This window comes from Dipodomys merriami, unplaced genomic scaffold (assembly GCF_024711535.1).
Source record: "Dipodomys merriami isolate MVZ:Mamm:240054 unplaced genomic scaffold, mDipMer1.0.p SCAF_48, whole genome shotgun sequence".
In the NCBI taxonomy this organism is placed as follows: Eukaryota; Metazoa; Chordata; class Mammalia; order Rodentia; family Heteromyidae; genus Dipodomys; species Dipodomys merriami.
Genome location: NW_027206046.1, coordinates 10,891,375 through 10,911,552, shown reverse-complemented (window position 1 = coordinate 10,911,552; position 20,178 = coordinate 10,891,375). Strand labels below are relative to the sequence as shown.

General features: G+C 39.7%; 1 protein-coding gene across 5 annotated transcripts in view; it reads right to left on the bottom strand.

Annotated features, from left to right (window-relative positions):
• The window catches only part of Atosa (atos homolog A), a 71,745-nt gene that overhangs the window by 39,750 nt on the left and 11,817 nt on the right, over positions 1–20,178 (bottom strand). For 4 of the 5 annotated variants that reach the window (XM_069995380.1, XM_069995379.1, XM_069995382.1 and 1 more), the window contains exon 2: positions 19,927–20,044. In XM_069995380.1, the coding sequence (XP_069851481.1) occupies positions 19,927–19,942 (16 nt within the window). In that variant the 5' untranslated portion in view covers positions 19,943–20,044. Of the gene's footprint in view, positions 1–1,282; positions 1,453–19,926; positions 20,045–20,178 lie in introns of those variants that run through there. The other variant, XM_069995378.1, reaches the window with a different exon arrangement.

The following is a 20,178-nucleotide window of genomic DNA, read 5'->3' as shown; positions in this document are numbered from 1 at the left end:
ATATTGTTGAAAACAGACAGTATAGGGCACAAAACATGGATTTGAGTTGTTTTTAAAGAAATCTCTTATCAAAAATGCTAACACTGAGTGCTAAGAATTTCTAACAACGTAACAAAACCAATCCTGTTCCAAAACAAAACATTGGTACCAGTAACAAGTAAAACTCTAGTAGTAACTTTAAATTTATACTTTCCTACTTGACCTAAGACACAGAGTGAATTTTTAAAAATTAAAACAAACTTAAACAACCAGTAACTAAAAGAAAAACTGGATGTTAGTGAAAAATGATGGACAATATGCTAATTAGCCTGCTTGGCTTCAATTAGTTTAAAAGAGTCATTATTGAAATTCATTATATAAACTCTAATTGCATAAAATTTGAGAAAATACAAGAAAAAAAAGAAAGATCCAATCTTGTTTCTTTAACTTTTATATAATCTGTTAGGCAAACCAGTTTTTTCCAGATCTCACATGACTATACTGCAACCCATATTCTGCTGAAGTATTCAATTAGTATGGTTTAAATAAAATTGTAATGTATTTGTAGTATTAACTAAGTCAGATATGGAATTATTTTATTTAGAAGACTGACTTTGATCTTAAAAAACTACCTTAACCATTTGCAGTAAATTGTCTTCAAAATGCTTTGCTGTCTAGCTGTGCTGTCTAGTTTTCTAGATGGACATTTATCAGGCACTATACTGAATTTGGTGTTAAATTACATTACTGTCTTTTATCTAAATAACTGAGAAATTGCACAATCTCAACTAGCATCTTCTCTCTTTATGTCAAAAATCCACTCAACTACAATGTACAAATCAATCTGTCAAATTCAGAAATAATTAATTCAATTAAAAATATATACCTTATTTTAAGAGCATTCTTAGCAGCTTTGATTTTAAAAACATCTCTGCCCCTATATACAGCTAATACTTCTGGCAAACTCAGTGGCTTCCCGGTATTTTCATTCCTGTCACATTTTCCCCCCTATTAAAGCCAACACATTGTATTTGATTTCTTTTCTTCCTACTCATTGTTCAGATTAGCATTTTAATAATCTTTTAGGCAATGCTGTTCAAAGGAAACAAGGCCAGATGAAGCAAAACACGGCTCCCCTACACCCAATGTTTTTTTTTCTTTCCTCCACAGTGAGATCATATTCCTAAGACCAGTTTACTTAAAAAAAAAATCATCCATGCGAAGCAGGCACCACCCTGGGTAAACAGCCACTAGAAAACTGGAAGCTTCAAAATAAAGCCGTTAAAAGCACTTCATTACACACCTTCTCTGCGAAGCCCTTTGTTCCCACTGAAAACCATACTGGAATCCTGGTGTAAAAGAAGTTGCCTGCCGCTGTCAGTAACCACACTGTCAGGCACTGAGGGATCCAGATGTCGGCAGGGGTGGGAGCAGAACGCGGGGCGTCGGGTCCCAGTCCCCCTCCCCGGGCTGGCGGTGGCTTTCACAAAGGCAGCAGAGTAGGGAGCACATAGCAACAGCACTCTCCGCTGATTGGACCGAGGGGCTCGGCCCCTGCGCGCCGGTCCACTCCGGCTTCCTGCCTACTTGGCAGCGCTGTCCTGCTTTCTTTGCTCCTCTGCCCAACTCAGCTGTGTGCAGGCAACTTGAAAGAACAGGAGGCTGACAATGACAACGTGGCCCTGCTGTAGCCCCGAAAATGCCAATTCGTTTTTTTCTTTTTTCAGAAGATAGCAATGCCTGGGATACATTTTATTTCTCTGAGTGTTTCACCTAACACTGAGGACAAAGAAGGGAGAGTGAAGGGAATCAGTTTATTCACATTTCAAGTCAATGGGGTTCTTCCTTTCAAGGAAAACTCCCTCCCCACCCCTAAAAAGATGGAAACACAAACACTGCGAACAATCAGAATAAACCTAGAACTGTGGATAAAAACCAAAAAAAAAAAAAAAAAAAAAATCACAATTTCCTAAAAAGCACAACCAAAGAAACATTTAAAATGGATAGGGCCTGAGCTACTCCCTCTTCAAGGTGAGACAGGGTTAACAGACTCAAAAAAGAAAAATAATCAGTTACTCCGTAAGCCCTCCCAGAACAAGACAACTAGGTATTCGCCTTGAAATGTCTCAACTATATGAACATGACATTAAGCCTAAATTCATTTACTTTTCTTTATCTGAAAATTACCTGGGGATATAAAGGTATATATATATATATATATATATATATATTTTTTTTTTTTTCAGGTTTCAAGTACTGACTTCAGCGTACCAGTACAGGATCTCCACAATCACTAACAACAGAAATCCCTCCTCAGTTCAGAAAGTTGTTAGAAGAGTCTACACAGGTAGAGGGGGATGAATGGGCACAAAGAATTAGAAATATCTCTCATTTCAGAAGTATTCCCTGTGAACACTACCCTCCATGGAGATAGGGGGTTTTAAACTTTGAAATGATGGGGCCTTTTATTTGCAGTCAGTCTCCCAAAGAATGCACTGTGAGCAGTAGAGCCATGACTTCTGTACAGGAGAGGGCTGTGGGAGCAGGCCAAGGCTGCAGCAGACATACGCTGTTTATTACTGAGATCTTTGTTTATCTGGAGTGTCCAGGACGGGGGAGGGGCGACATGATGGAAATTCTGGCTACTGGAGCACCCCACGAGGACCATGAGACTATTTTTAAACGACCAGCCACAAACAGCATTACAGTTTCATAACAACCCCAGAATCCACAAGATTACTACCTCTCAAGAAGCTTCTAGAATCCCTGGGCTCCTGTAGTACACAAGTAAATACAACCTGAAAGAGTTCGATCTCATCATTACTTCAGGAATCTAACCACTGCAACAGAAGCTGTGGCTCAAGTGGTTGAGCACCAGCCTAGAGCAAAAACTGCCAAGTGAGAGCAGGAGACTCTTGAGTTCAAACCTCAGTGCTGACATGTGTGTATGTGCACATACACGCACAAACACAGAGTTGGATCTCTGACTCCACAATTAGCCAAAGTTTCTAGAATTCCTGGGCTTCTACTTGAACACAAATAATACAACCTGGAAGAGTTCAATCTCATTATTACTTGAAAAATCTGATCATTGACTCCACAATCAGCCAAAGGGAAAACCCCTAAACCCCTTTGAGAAAGCACAAAATGGAGGGGTGTTTCTGCTGTAAGCTAGGTGGGTACTCAAACAATAGCATCTAAGGAACAGCAAAGTTTTTGGTGTCAGGCCAAACAGTTCAAAACATGAAGCTGCCATTTTTAATAGTGGGACCACATATAAAATTTCTAAACCACCATGAGCTCCGGTTTCTTCATTTGTAAAACTTTCCCCAATTCAAGATTCATCTCAGGTTGGGAAGGTGGCACAGTGGTAGAGCGCTTGCCTTGCATGCGTGAGGCCCTGGGTTCAATTCCTCAGTACCACAGAAGCAGAAAAAAGCCAGAAGTGGCACTGTGGCTCAAGTGGTAGAGCGCTAGCCTTGAGCTGAAGAGCTGAGGGACAGCGCCCAGGCCCAGAGTTCAGACCCCACAACCAAAAAAAAAAAAAAAAAAAAAAGATTCATTTCATGCTCCTTATACATTTCCCTTAGTCCTAGTCTCTGAGAACACTGAATATTTACATGACTGGCTCTACTAGTCTTATCACCTTGTAAGAGTTTTTAAAGCAGGAGTACCCAGTTTATCTAATTGCTTACCTAGTACTATTTATATCCTATACATTATTTAATTTGGTTTCACAAATACAGGAGAGAAGAGAGGTAAGTAATTATTTTTACTGCTCAAATAAGGAAAACAACCAACTCTAAAGGTTTATTTTATTTTATTTTATTTTGGTCCGGTCGTGGGCCTGAACTCTGGGCCTGGGTGCTGTCCCTCAGCTCTTCAGCTCAAGGCTAGCACTCTACCACTTGAGCCATAGCGCCACTTCTGGCTTTTTTTTTTTCTGCTTATGTGGTACTGAGGAATTGAACCCAGGGCGTCATGCATGCAAGGCAAGTGGCTCTACCACTGAGCCACCTTCCCAGCCCAGTTTATTTGCTAAATGGTGAGTTTAAGGCCAGACTTGGCCATATAGTGTGACACTGTCTCAAACATCATCATCATCATCATCCAGTTGTTTTGATTTTCATCATCCAGTAGTTTTGATTTTAGTTATAATCCTTAAACTTTTTTTTGTGGGGGGGCAGTACTAGGGTTTGAACTCAGAGCTTAGTGCTTGCTAGGCTGACATTCTAGCTCTTGAAGCCACGCTTGCCCCTGCCTGTTTTGCTTTTGTGCTGGACCAGCACTTGATCTCAGGGTCTCAGATTTCTGCTCAGCTTTTTGTTGCCCATGTCTGGTGCTCTGCCACTTGAGCCACATTTCTAGTGTGTCATTTTGCTGATTAATTAGGTGTGAGTCTCTTAAACTTTTGTGTCCATGCTGGTTTTGAACATTGATCCTCAAGTCTCAGTCTCCTGAGTAGGTGGGATTACAAGTATGAGCCCACTGATGCTGACTTTTCCTTAAATTTTTAAATTAAAGGCTGATATCAGCCAAGCACCAGTGGCTTACACAGGAACTACACAGGAGGCTGCAATCTGAAGATCACAGTTTGAAGCCAGGTCAGGCAGTAAAGTCATGAGAGACTTATCTTCAAATAACTACCAATAAGCTATTCATAACCTAACTTAAGGAATTATAACCCCTTCATACAATGACTTAATAAGAACAATTTTTTTTTCAGTTGGTCGTGGAGCTTGAACTTGGGGCTTGGGCACTGTCCCTGAGCTCTTCAGCTCAAGGCTAGTGCTCTATCACTTTGAGCCACAGTGCCACTTCCAGTTTTCTGATGGACTTTCCTGCCTGTGCTGGCTTTGAATGGTGATCCTCAGCCTCCTGAGTAGCTATGATTACAGGCATGAGCCACCAGCAACTGGCAAGAACAATTTTAAAATGAAAAAAAAATTAAGACAGAACAGGAATACACTAAGCCATAAATTACACTAATTTCTACCACATGCAGATTCTAACCATCATATTTCTGAGATGATTACTCAGTGATGTTTTTATCTGGACAAGGTACAAATAAGCCAAGCAGCCAAAGAACAGGCCCTAAAATACTGTGTTTTGAAGAGCTAAAACACATTCTTAATACCAAAATATTAAAAAGCACCTATGAGACCTAATTAGTGTTCTCATCTCTGAAAAGATTTTGGGTTATGATGACCTAAATTAATTCAAGGAGTAGTGCCTTCAGAGCCTGTTTACAAAGCTAAGATCCTGGAGAGAAGAAAATGTTCTAGCCTGCTTTTTGGCATCATCTCTACTACATTGTTTAAAATGAGCTAGAATAGGAGTCATTTATAATCTAAGCTACTGCACAAACACTAATAATGTCCTCATACACATTAGTTACATTTAATAAGCAACAAGATCATGAATAGGAATTCAGTTTAATATCTTCTAATACCTAATCTTTATAAATTCATATCACCATATATTATATAAAATGTGTCAAAGTATACATGGATCCACTCCTACTCATCTATCTTAATGTTGTTAATATCTTTCTATTATAAAGAGTGCTCTGTTCATGACAACCTTAAGCTAACCAACCATGACTTTATTAATAAACTGATGTCTGCTGGGCACTGGTAGAGGCTGGGATCTGAGGATCAGGGTTCAAAGCCAACCCGGGCAGGAAAGTCTGTGAGACTCTTATCTCTAATTGTCTACCAAAAAAGCCTAATGTGGAGCTGTAGCTCAAGCGGTAGCCTTGAGCACAAAAGCTTAGGGACAGCACCAAGGCCCTGAGTTCAAGTCCAGGACCAGTACAAAAAAAAAAAATGTTTTACCAGAAGTTTTTCCATAGAGATGGTGGGTCCTACTTTTTTTTTTTTTTTTTTGTCAGTGGTGGGGTCTGATCACAGGGCCTGGGCTCTGTCCCTCAGCTCTTCAGCTCAAGGCTAGCACTCTACCACTTGAGCTACAGCACCACTTCTGGCTTCTTTCTGCTTATGTGGTGCAGAGGAATCAAACCCAGAGCCTCATGCATGCAAGGCAAGCACTCTACCACTGAGCCACCTTCCCAGCCCCAGGTCCTACATTTATGCCTCCTTTGATAATTACAAATTTGTGGAATAGTATTTGGAAGATGAAGAACTGAGTCATAGAAATTAACAGCTAGTGGATTACCTGGTTTAAAATCACATACCCCAAGTATAATTGCAAATTCTGTCTTTTGTACAACTACTTATCACTGATATATGTCATTAGCTCTATTAATAGAGGCAGGTACGTCTGAGGAGTGTGGTTGTGGTGGTAGAGTGCTTGTCTTGCCCCGGATTTAATCCCCAATAAAATAACACCAACACACACACATTCTTTCTCTTTCCCTCGCTCTTACACACACACACCCACACCCACACACACACACACCCACACACCCACACACACACACACACACACACACACACACAGTATTGTAGTTATACAAATGACAGATTTACATTTTAAATTTTGGCAAAAGTCAGCAGAAATCTGATAAGGTGAACAGTTCTACAGACTCAATCAACTTCATGTAGCTTTCAAAAGAACTCAAGCAGGACTGAGGTCATAGCTCAAGAGGAACCTGCCTAGTAAGCTTAAGACTGTTAATTCAAACCCCAGCATTGCCAAAAGGAGAAAAAAGAAAACAGGATTATGAAGTCTCCGAAGACTTTAATACTATCTGTTTGTATATTCTAATTTAAGATTTTCATTATAAACTTGTTTCCAAGGAAAATGACTGCATTCTTTTGGCTAGCCGTAGCACCCTAAACTTTTAACATCTAAAAAATAAATTCATTTATCTCTGAATAAAATCCACTGTTATTAGTAGCATCCTCTTAACTCCCTAAACTTTCCAAGTTTGAAGAAAATAAAAATAGCCATTGATTGCTCATGAATTTAATGAGTGCCTGGCTGGCACTGCCATTTTTCTATGGTATGTTATTGTAATAAAAGGTGTTAAATGACTACATTATCCCAATTTTAACCAACAAACACATAAGTCACATAAATATACATTGTGAGGAAAGGTGGTGGCCAGTCCAGGCAGGTCGAAAACTCATGATCCTCCTGCTTCCATTTCCATAATGCTGGGAAGGCACTCACCCACAAGGCATTAGTATTTATTAAGCAAGCATTAGGTTTAACATTCTCAGGTTTAATATGGACTTCGGAGTTGGAGAAAATAGTTTTAAGAGATTGATATTACCAAATGAAGGGCTGGAAGTGTGGCTCAAGTGATCAAGTGTCTGCCGAACAAACACAGGCCCTAGATTCAAACCCCAATATGCGGGAGAGTAATGGTATTAGTGGCCAAAATTTACGTATTTCACAGGCTGCCACAACAAATTCTATATAAGCCCTCCTTTACTAGTAGTAACACTTTCTTCTAGACACACAGATGTTTAGAGAGCCCTAAAGAGTCAGAATGTATAGATCCTATAAATATAAGAGTTTCTTGGGCTGGGAATACAGCTCAAGTGGTAGAGTGGTAGTCTTGAGCAAAAGAAGCTCAAGGACAATGCCCAGGCCCTAAATTCAAGCCCCAGGACCAGAAAAAAAAAAGTTTCTCGGGCTGGGAATGTGGCTTGCCTAGCATGGGTGAAGCCCTAGGTTCCATTCCTCAGTACCACATACACAGAAAAAACCAGAAGTGGTGCTGTGGCTCAAGTGGTAGAATTCTAGCCTTGAGCAAAAAGAAGCTCAGGGACAGTGCCCAGACCCTGAGTTCAAGCCCCCAAGACAGGCAAAAACAAAACAAAACAGCTCTCCATTTTCAAGGGGATTTCAATTTATAAAGTACTTATCAGGTATCTAAATAAAAAACAAAACAAAACACCTCTCCATTTTCAAAGGGATTCCAATTTATAAAGAACTTATCAGATATCTAAATACTTCAATTGATTCGAATATTTTAAACCAAGCTGGTTTTAGCTGAACTATCTAGAGGGGAAAATCAGTAGGGGCCTCAGAAACTAAGCACTTGCCCAAGGAAGCCTTCAGTACAAATATCTAGTTTTACTAAATCTAACTATAAGTTCTAAAATTGTTGAGTCAGCCAGGCACCTGTGGCTCACACCTGTAATCTTAGCTATTTGGGAGGCTGAGAATCCCAGTTACAAGCCAGCCCTGGCAGGAAAATCTATGAACCTCCTTTTTTTTTCTTTTATTGTGAAAATACCGTACAGAGGGGTTACAATTACATGGGCAAGGTAATGTTGCCTCCTCCTTTGTTTCTCCTTATCATCCCTTCCCATCTCTTCCCCCCACCCCACAACCAAAGCTGTAAACTTCATTTTTCGACATAAGTCTTGTACATCTCAATCCACGAACCTCTTAACTCTGATTAACCACCCAAAAGCCAGACATGGAGCTATGGCTCAAGTGGTGGAGAACCAGCCTTGAATGAAAAAAACTAAGGGAAAGCACACAGGCCCTGAATTTAATCCCCAGTACCAGCACACACACACACACACACAAATAATACTAAAATTATCAAGTCATATTTAGGCAAATAACTATATAAAGGAACCGCTCATAAGCCTTCAGATAATTTTGAATTTTTTGCCAAAATATGTGTATCTAGGGAAAGACTTTCAGAAATTGAATATTTCTGAAATAAAATGGGAAATTTTGTTTTATATTACATCACAACACACATTTTATACCATTGATCCATTGATTTTCCAAAGGTTCATAAAAATTATACATGATTAGACAAAATAACTTAAAAAAAAACACAGCTGGGGCTGTCTACATTCACATTGCATTTACATTGTCTGTATTTACACACAACTGTGTCCTACTAAGACAAGATGACTAATGAATACAAGTTACTGTACAAAAGTGACCCATTTAGAGGAAGAGACAATTATGAAATAGGATTAAGCATGAACGCAATAGGTATAAGAAATGATCCTTCTCAGTATGCTTTAACTTACACTATTCCTATAATTGTATGAATTTTATTTTGTGAAATCATTTTAAATACTTTAATTACATATCAATTTTTTTGAGGGGGCCAATCGTAGGGCTTGCACTCTGGGCCTGGGCACTGTCTCTGAGCTCTCACATTCCCAGCTCCACATGTCAATATTTTATTTATTTTTTTGGGTCCGGTCTTGGGGCCTGAACTCTGGGCCTGGGCGCTGTCCCTCAGCTCTTCAGCTCAAGGCTAGCACTCTACCAATTGAGCCACAGCGCCACTTCTAGCTTTTTTCTTTTTTGCTTATGTGGTGCTGAGGAATCGAACCCAGGGCCTCATGCATGCAAGGCAAGCGGCTCTACCACTGAGCCACCTTCCCAGCTCCCACATGTCAATATTTTAAAATAGCTTTTTGATTAGAAAAGAAAAAGTATGGCACACAACTTACTGCATCCTAGCAGTGAAATCCTCATCCACAAAGCACTAGTATAAGCAAGTAATAGTCACTGAATGTGCTGTGGGGGGTGGGGGGTTGTGTCGAGTGCTATGACAGGGTAAGGAATACAACAGAGAAGACAGATGAGTTTCCTGCCCCTGGAGAACAAATAATGCAGTGGAGGACGCAGTCTAAAGAGAGGAAATGAAGGAAACACAACTTGTGTTAGATGTTTGGCCTTTCAATTCCTAGAGCATGCCAGATTCTTTCTAAACTTGGGACCTTTGTACCTAATACTCCCTTACCCTGGAACATTCCTTCCCTCACTCCTGACACTGCTGGCTCCTCAGGTCCTGTGTTCATTTGCTCAGAAGTCTTACCTAACCATCCTAAGCAAAAGGGGCTTCTCCCAGCCCTCATTCTCTCTTTTATGACTTGGCAGGTTTGGATCATATTCTTATCTCACTTATTACAGAGAAGCGAATATAATTAGCAATAGCAATAGATCAGTATTTATTGAATATTTATTGAGAATCAAATACTATTCTAAGGACTTTATAGAGCTTACCTTATGTGATCACTAAAACATGCTTTAAAATTGGGGCTACAGGCAGTATAGTAAATAATGGACAAGTAGGAAATTTGAGTTCAGCATTTGTTGTGAGCCAGGTTACTCCTTGTCTCTATGCCTTAACCTTGTCTCTATGCCTTGTTCTCTCAACTCTTAAGAATGAATGAGAATCAAATCATACTCTGGAAGGACCCTTTCTAACTCTGAATCCAAACTTTCCAGCACAATGATTTTGAGAGGAATTTCAGAATAGCAAAAGCTATTTCATGTCTTGAGTTCTTCACAGTGGAATTTAATCAGTACCATTATGTAACTCAAGCACTTTTTTTGGTTCCATTGTTAACCACTCAGAGCATCTTGGTAGATAATCAAACTCTGCAAAGTAAGTTACAAAGCACAGGCTAGGGTTTGAACCAGGCTCCTGGACTACAGAGGCATGCCCAAGACATCATCACAGATCAACAAAATAATACTTTCTCAAAGGCAAATGTATGCTCCTTACCCCCACTTCTCCTGAGTAGCTAGTATGTCACTGTAAGGATTCACATATCTGATAGTATTTATAAAGGAGTTATGACTGATAGACCTAAAAGAAAAACTGAACTTTTACCATTCATTCAGTGAATGTCTTACATTATACTTTTCATCTTTCCTATGTTACAGTTTTAAGAGGGCAGTGGAATAAAACTATTATCTCAAAACTATTATCATAAGCAAAGTTCAGCAGTAAATACTACTGGATGAAAAGAAAAAAATGTAGCCCAATAATCATGTACACAAAATCAGCCATGCTTTTTTTTGTATTATACATTTATTATGTTAAACTAAAAATAAGAGTAGTACACATTGTTAAAATAACACACACTACATCTAGTTAGCCATAACTTTTATTAGAGAGATTTCAACGAAGAGTTGAAGAGTTGAAAGAGGGGAAGGTAGGTCTATCCATTTAGGATATTACTGTTGAGAATATTTATTTATTTATAGAAAACAAATGTACCACAAAAATCCAAATTCATTACACAGCAAAACTGACTTGTACTGATCTAGAATATACATAATGTTTCTGTTTTTATACTAAATTATAAGATGCTGAAACACTGATGAGTCAACAGAGGAAATTACTCCACACTAAAATACTTATTGGGCAGTCACTAAATGATAGGCACCAGTGCATGCATGAAGAAACAGAGACATGGGCCAACATGATGGAGGCCCTGCCCTGGTAAAGCTTACACGCTTATTAAGAGAGGAAAGTATAGAAAAACAGGTAAAGCTGCCAGAATGTGACTATGAAGATGGCATGCACAACAAAGACAGGATAAAAGAGCTGTACTCGGATAGGATAGTTGAGGAAAGTGTCTTTGAGGAGGTGTAAATTGGGCGGAAAGCCGAATGCAATTTAAAAAGCCATCCATGCAACTTGTATTCCAAGAGGAACCATCAAATGTGAAGACTCAGAGTAGAAGCCAGTTCCAGTAGATATGCTTTGGCGTTACATGGGAGTTTAAGGGTCCTGCATCATGTCTGCAACTTCCTCTCCAATTATAAAAAAATAAAAACTGAAAACAAAATTCCTATGTCTGTCCCTCTGTAGCCACCCCCCAATCCAACCCACCCTTTCATTTACTGTTTTTTTTTTCCATTTACTGTTATAGGCCTTGTACATCTCTCTAGGCCATTTGTCTGCTAAGTACTAAAGTGTTTTGGTTTTTTTTTTGGGGGGGGGGCTAGTGTTTTTTGTTTTTGGTAGTCCTTGGGCTTGAACTCAGGACCTGGGCACTGTCCATGAGTTTCTTTGGCTCAAGGCTAGCTGAGCCATAGCACCACTTCCAGTCTTTTCTGTTTATGTGGTACTGAGGAATTGAACCCAGGGTTTCATGCATGCTAAGCAAGCACTCTACCATTAAGCCATATTCCCAGCCCCAGTACTAAAGTTTTAATTTCTTTTTTTTTTTTTTTTTTTTGGTCCGGTTGTGGGGCCTGAACTCTGGGCCTGAGCACTGTCCCTCAGCTCTTCAGCTCAAGGCCAGTGCTCTACCACTTGAGCCACAGCGCCACTTCCGGCTTTTTTCTTTTTGCTTATGTGGTGCTGAGGAATCGAACCCAGGGCCTCAGGCATGCAAGGCAAGCGCTCTACCACTGAGCCAACTTCCCAGCCCCTAAAGTTTTAATTTCAAATTAAGTTTGATCCTTAAAGCTTTAAGGCTAACAAATTTTTACAGTGTAACATTCCAGAAAGGAACCTTTTTTTTTTTTGGTCGGTTGTAGGGCCTGAACTCTGGGCCTGGGTGCTGTTCCTCAGCTCTTCAGCTCAAGGTTAGCACTCTACCACTTGAGCCACAGCACCACTTTTGGCTTTTTCTGTTTATGTGGTACTGAGGAATGGAACCCAGGGCCTCATGCATGCACTCTACCACTGTGCCACCTTCCCAGCCTCCTGAAAGGAACCATTTGAGTTAACCAAGATAAAGTCTCAATCTCAATGCTGCTTGAAAAATATGCAACTTAAATATTCATTTACTAACCCAACAGAATTGCTATTTCATATGGCTTCAGTCAAAAGAATGAGAATTTTATTTTTAAAATAATGAAAATTTGCCAGGCCAACCAGTGGCTCATGCCTATAATCCTAGCTACTCAGGAGGCTGAAATCTAAGGATCACAGTTTGAAGCCAGCCCCAGCAGGAAAGTCTGTGAGACTCTGATCTCCAATTAACCATCAGAAAACCAGAAGTGTAGCTGTGGCTCAAAGTAGTAGAGTGCTAGCATCAAGGTGAAGAGCTCAGGGACAGTGCCCAGGCCCAGAATTCAAGCCCCATGACCAACATGAAAGAAAGAAAAGGAAGGAAGGAAGGAAGGAAGGAAGGAAGGAAGGAAGGAAGGAAGGAGAGAGAGAGAAAGAGAGAAAGAAAAGAGAGAAAATTTCATAGTGTAGATATAAGGACAGAGTGGCTTCAATCAACTAAGATTAGCTGATTATACAGGGGAACACCTGGCCCTAACCTCATCTGTACAGATGATCTTATCCCTAAGGGAAATTAGGCAACATTTACACAGCATTCTACAGCTTACAAAATTCTTTGGTAAATTATCCATCTTGAATCTCAGCAACAGCACTCTGAAAAAGCTGGGCACAGATGGCTATTTACTGGGTACTCAAGAGTCTGAGATCTAAAAATCACAGACTTTAGAAGCCAGCCCAGGCAGGAAAGTCTGACCCACTTATTTTCAATTAGCCAGAAAAAAGCCAGAAGTGGAGTTGTAGCTCAAATGACAATGAGCGATTAAGTGAAGGAACAGAGCCCAGAGCCAGAGTTCAAGCCCCAGTACAAAAAACAAAAACAAAAAACAGAAAAACACAAAACAAAAAAATACAAACAGAGGCTGGGAGGGGGGCTCAGTGGTAGAGCGCTTGCCGTGCATGCATGAGGCCCTAGGTTCGATTCCCCAGCACCACGTAAGAAAAAAGAAAAAAGCCGGAAGTGGTGCTGTGGCTCAAGTGGTAGAGTGCTAGCCTTAAGCTGAAGAACTGAGGGACAACGCCCAAGCCCAGAGTTCAGGCCCCACAACCAGACCCAAAATATAAAAATAAAAATAAATAATAAAAAAATACAAACAAAAAACCTTAGTCCTCAAAAGGAAAGAAAATAAGGAAACAATGAAAAGAGCAAAATAAATACTTTCTGTTTAAACTAATATATGTTTCTATATTTGTTCACAATGTAAAATGCTCAGCTCTCAGCATTTTAACTTTTTGAAGATAAATCATAAGTTAACTCATTCTCCCTCTAAACACATTAACCTCTCAATTCTACCTTCCAATTATCTGGTTTTCTCATTCTTTGAGAAAATGACAGTGTTCATTCAGTCCACTAAGTCATTTCCTTCATACTGGCTGACAGGCAAAAATACAGACACGGTACCTCTCCATCAACCCCTTTATATCTGAATCGCAGAAGCTATACCAGGCCAGCAATTATTTGACAGCAACTGATGTGTCCAGACTCATCAACATAACTGGATGATAGTCCCACAGAAGCCAGCTTTTAACTTGAGATCACAGCCACTATAGAAAGCATGCAGCTGAATTAGCCCTTTTGTGTGGATCTCCTCAGCTTTTCCTAAATGATTGGCTTCTTGTTTAGAAAATGTTCAAACATAACAATAGCAGCTCACATTTGCATGCTTACTAAGTGCCAGCCATGGTCCTAAGCACATTACATACATCAATTTATTTAATGCTTAAAAGCACCCTAAGCCAAAGTACTATTACATCCCCTGCTGAAAAGATGAAAAACACCAAGCAAATAGAGGGTAAGGAGCTTTCTAAGATCTCAATACTCCAATAGTCTGTCTTCAGTTCTCCTCAAGACTACTTTCACAACTTCTTAGGACATTCCAATATAAATTCCTGCCAACCCTGAGGAAGTTGAGAGCTTATACTTGAACTTGCTTCAAATTCAGTCTTGGCTTTTTATTATCTGAATAACCCTGTGTAAGAAAATGAAATTTGCTAGGCGCTGGTGGCTCATGTCTATAATCGTAGCCACTCAGGAGATGAGATATGAAGACCATGGTTCAAAGCCAGCCCAAGCAGGGAAGTCCTTGAGACTCTTACCTCAGAAAACATCAGACAGCATTGTATCTAAGCTACAGAGTGCTAGCCTTGAGCACAAAGAGGCTCAGGGACAGTGCCAATGCCCTGAGTTCAATTCCCAGGACTGGCAAAAAAAAAAACAAGAAAAGAAAAAAGAAAAGAAACCATAATTCTCTGTGTGACATAGTTGCACGTAGAGGGCACAGCATTTACTTCCAAGCTAAAGGTGAGGATCAGATGAGCTTGATAAAAACACTTGGAACAGTGTGAAGGACACAGTATACACAACACATAGCATTACTAGAACTACCACTATTCCACCTGGGAATTTATCACAAGATTATTTTATTCAATCCAGCCAACTTCGAATCTTGCAACATCTGTCTTTTCTGTTGTGTCTGATTTACAGGATACCAATGAACTTTTCTTAAGTAAGCAATGCATATAATTTTCTTATTGCTTCTTTTCTCTTATCAGGTATTGTGAAAGGAATCATTTAAGGTTAACAGGATTGCTAATACTAAGGCCAATGCCAAACTATATTACATAATCAAAGAGGGAGAGGAACTAAGATTTCATTCCTCTCAGTTTTAATCAACCAGTCAATAAATAAATCATGTTGTCTGCGTTTTGCTTATATAACAGGTTTTGCACTGATGGTTTCTGTTTGTTGTATGCCTGTACTGTAGCCTGAACTCAGGGCCTGGTGCTGTCCCTTAGCTTTTTTGTTCAAAGCTGACTCTCTACTATTCAAACCACAGTTCCACTTATGGCTTTCTGGTGATAATTGAAGATAAGACTCTCAAGAACTTTCCTGCTTCCAACAACAATCCTCAGATCTGAGCATCAGGCTGAAGGAGGAGTTGGCTTGAGTTTAAAAGTAGTAAAGATTACACAACAGGCAAGTAATGGGATCAAGTATATAAACACAGGTTTCAATCTAAAGCCTGCACTAATAATATTATTATTAAAGACTCCTAGTCAGGCACTGGTGGCTCACGCCTGTAATCCTAACTGCTCAGTAGGCTGACATCTGAGGATCGTGATTCAAAACTTGGGCAGGAAAGTCCATGAGAGTCTTACCTCCAATTATCACCAAAAAGCCATAAGCGAAATTGTGGCTCAAGGAGTAGAACTCTACTAGCCATTATCACGAAAACTCAGGACAGCAAAGCTCATGGACAGCATACAGCCCCTGAGTTCAAGTCCCAGGACTGGCACAAGAAAAAAAAAAGATTGACCAATGAATACCCTCCATGTAAACTAACGTACATTACTACTGAACATAGTACTAATAGCCTGCCTGTACAAATGTTTTACTTGATGGGCAGGGAAGATGGCTCAGTGGCAGAGCGCTTGCCTTGCATGCATGAGGCCCTGGGTTCGATTTCTCAGCACCACATAAGCAAAAAGAAAAAAGCCAAAAGTGGTGCTATGGCACAAGTGGTAGAGCGCTCGCCTTGAGCTGAAGAGCTGAGGGACAGCGCCCAGGCCCAGAGTTCAGGACCCACAACTGGCAATAAAAAGAAAAAAAAAAAGAAAAAGAAAAAAGAAAAAAAGAATATGGTCTTTGTTCCTAAACCTATTTATGCCTGTTTATATTTTAATAAACCAAAGAGATAACAGTTCACTTCTGTGAATACTAAACTCTTTGGAAAGCTTATCTCAGGGTGTGTACGTGTATGTGTCTGTGTCTCTGTGTTTGATGTGGCTTTATACATGCTAAACATGCACTCCACTACCGAGCTAAACTCAACCCTAAAAAATGTAATCTTAGCCTGGGGTAGGTGGCTCATACCTGTAATTCTAGCTATTCAGGAGGCTGAGATTTGAAGATTGCAGTTCAAAGCCAGGCTAGGCAGGAAAGTCTGTGAGACTCTTATCTCCAATTAGCCTCCAGAAAACTAGAAGTGAAGCTGTGGCTCAATGCGATAGAGCACTAGCCTTGAACAAAAAGGACATAACTATGATTAATACAATTTCTCTCTTAAAACAAATTTCTGCTGAATTATGTACCCACAGAATTATAAAATTTCTGTGAAGTTTAAATTTATTTGGGTGTAGTAGCTCATGTTTATAGACCTAGCTACTTAGAAAACAGAAATTAGAAGATTCAACATCCGCCTGAGCAAAAGTTAGTGAGACTCCATTTCAACCAGTGGCTGAGTGTGGTAGTGCGTGTCTGGCATCCCAAACTTAGGAGAAACACAATTACAGTATTATCTCAGCCATACTGGGAAGCACAAATAGGAGGACTGCTGTCCAGGCTAACCTAGGAAAAAAGTGAGACCCGGTATCAAAAATAACTAAATCAGGGCTAATAACTAAAGCAGGGCAAGAGCAGGATTCAAGCAGCAGAGCGCCTCCTTTGAAGTGCAAAGTCCTAAGTTCAATGTTGACCAAAAAAAAAAAAAAAGAGGACAAGAGGAGGGATGAAGATGTTGCTCAAGTGATATTGCCTAGGATGCACAAACTCCAGCATGAAGTTACAATTTACAGCAGTGTCTCTTTAATACCAATGAAAGGCTACATACTGATTCTGTACACTAAAAAAAAATACAAGGAAGAATTAATATGTTGGAAAACAGCCCATATATCTGGATGACAAGTGGCAATATTTTTGGCATTTAAAGAGTCATTAGTATATCTAGAAAATCAATCATATATTAGTTCATCAGACACCAATGGAAAAAAATGGAAGTATTAGTATTTCTAAGTGTTTCTCACAACTTACACTTTTCAAACTGCCAATCATCATGATCAGTGATCAATAAATAAATTCAAGAGGTTGGGACTGTAATGAAAAGAGTGAAATGGAACAGAAATGCAGAGTTGTATTGCACACATGAGTATTGGAAGACTATTGAAAAAGTCACCAATATTTTTATACTAGTCTGCTAAACATATGTGAATTATTATAGATAATGATCCAAAAGAAAAATGAAAAAGAGCCATGAACTTAAAGGCTATTATTTTTAAATAATCACAATCTTAAATGCTAACATCTTTATCTGAAAATGTTAAGGAAGTTGAAATTTTACATTAGAAAAGTCACTGTTTTGAAAATCTTGATGAAAAAACTTATTTTCTGAGTAATACTGATAGCTCAGAAATACATATACATATATATATGTATATATATTATAGTGTTTAGTACTAGTTTTAATTGAAGGAGCTAATATACCATTTTAAAACTGCCACTTCAGGCCGGGTGCCAGTGACTCACGCATGTAATCCTAGCTGCTCAGGAGGCTGAGATCTGAGGACTGCTGTTCAAAGCCAGCCTAGGCAGGAAAGTCCATGAGACTTATCTCCAATAGACCACTCAGAAAATCAGAAGTGGCGCTGTGGCTCATGTGATAGAGCACTAGCCTTGAACTGAAGAATCAAGAGACAGCATTCAGGCCCAGAGTTCAAGCTCCATGACCGACAAAAACAAAACAAAAAAACAAAAAACCTGCTACTTCAATACTGCTTTTTAAACTGCTCTGACTTTAAAGCAACTCTTAACAACAATCCAAAACAAACAGTGACTGAGTTTATTTGCTTTTTTATTCTGAGATGAAATTTCTGAGCTGGTGCTATTTTTCCAAAGTAACTGATGTAATCTAAAATCCAAATTTAACATGTACACAAGTAACCTGCTCAGTAGCAATGTATTTGCTGATTCTTCCTATGTCTATATTGCTGTAACCTAACATTAAGAGCTAAACACTTAAAACTAATTGAAACCACTAAATTAAATATGATTTTCTCAATGAGGGAGAGGTGGAGGAAAGGTAAGCAGATGCAATCATTATGTACATTACATCAAAATTGAACTATGTTGGTCTGTGACTCTTATCTCCAATTAATCACAGAAAAAAGCCAGAAGTGGTGCTGTAACTCCAGTAGTAGAGTGCTAGCCTTGAGCAAAAAGGAGCTTAAGGGACAGTGCCCAGACCCAGAGTTCAAAGCCCAGAACCAGAGTTCAAAGTCCAGAAACCCAGGACCAACAACAACAAAAACTGAACTATGTAACACAAGGGTTGGGATGGGGATGGGATGGAGAGGATGGAGTAAAACTATTGAAGAGATGACATTGATCAAAATGCACTGTACTAGCTGGGCACTGGTGCTCACACCTGTAATCCTAACTACTGAGGAGGCCTAGATCTGAGGCTCACAGTTCAAAACCAGCACAGGCAGTAAAGTCCATGAGACTCTTATCTCCAATAAGCCACCAGAAAACCAGGAGTGGCACTATGGATCAAGTGGTAGAGCACTAGCCTTGAGCACTAAGCCAAGTTCAAGCCCCACTACTTAAAAAAAAAAAAGCATTGTATTAATAACCTGATTTATGGAATTGTAACTTCTTTGTACAACTACTTAATAAAATTTTTAAAAATATGGTTTTCTCCAATTTTTTCTAATGCATTTTTATTGGATACTATGACCAAAGATATATATTTTAGGAAATGACTCAAATGATAGAGCCCCATCCTTGAGTGAAAGAGCTAAGACGCAGTGCCCAAGCCCTGAGTGCAAGCCCCAGTACTGGTACAAAAAGGAAAGAGGAGAGGAAGGGAGGGGAGAGGAGGAAGAGAAGGGAAGAGGGAGGGAAAAGGAAAAGAATGGACCATTTGCCTATTAACACTAAGGATTTTGGTAGCCCAACTGTCCATATAGTTAAGACATTTGGAGTTTGCTTAAGCACAAAAGTTAGCTAACAAGGGCTGGGAATGTGATTTAGTGGTAGACTGCCTAGCATGCATGAAGCCCTGGGTTGGATTCCTCAGTACCACATCAACAGAAAAAGCCAGAAGTATCGCTGTGGCTCAAGTGGTAGAGTGCTAGCCTTGATTGAGCACAGGGAGGCTCAAAGAAAGTGTCTAGACGCTGACTTCAAGCTCCAGGACTGACAATAAATAAGTAAATAAATAAAGTTAGCTAACAAAAGTAGTAATGATGATTGTCTCCTCACACAATGTTTTCTCGATCAAGTTCTAACTCTCAAGTTTAAAAAGTTTGTCAACTTCTCTGAAGTTCAACTGACTTTGCCTAAAAATGAATACCTGCAACTGGAATATAATACCAAACATTTGGTAACATGCTCATCTTGACAACTTCATTTTGACACACACTCAATTCTCTCTCAAACTAGTGCTTCACCAGCCCTTCTGACCAAGACAGTCCTCCCACCTCCGGCCTAACTCTCTTCCATATGTCCTCTTTTCTCTAACCAGCTGGAATCTGTCACCCAAACAGATAATCATATGTTACAGAAATCGTTGATCTTGATGGCAGAATTAAGGGTCACAATTTGGAAGAGGCGGCACAGGCACGCGCGGGCGCACACACACAACAAAATACAACACAACAAAGCCCTCCTTTAACTTGTTTACCTCGGTCTGGCTTCATTTTCACATCCAATTTCTACCCCAAGTGCTGTGAAATCCAGGTGTGGGTTTTTCTCAACAGGCTCACCGCTGATTCAACGGCTTCTGATTCCTTTCCAAAATGCTATTTTAAAAAAAAATCGAAATCAAATAAATCTGATCCCACTCTAACATACCCCCCTCTACCCCCCCCCCCCGGCCCGGATCTCGCAAGAAAACTGTGAAGTTAGGCTTCTTTCCTGGAACAAACTGCGGTGA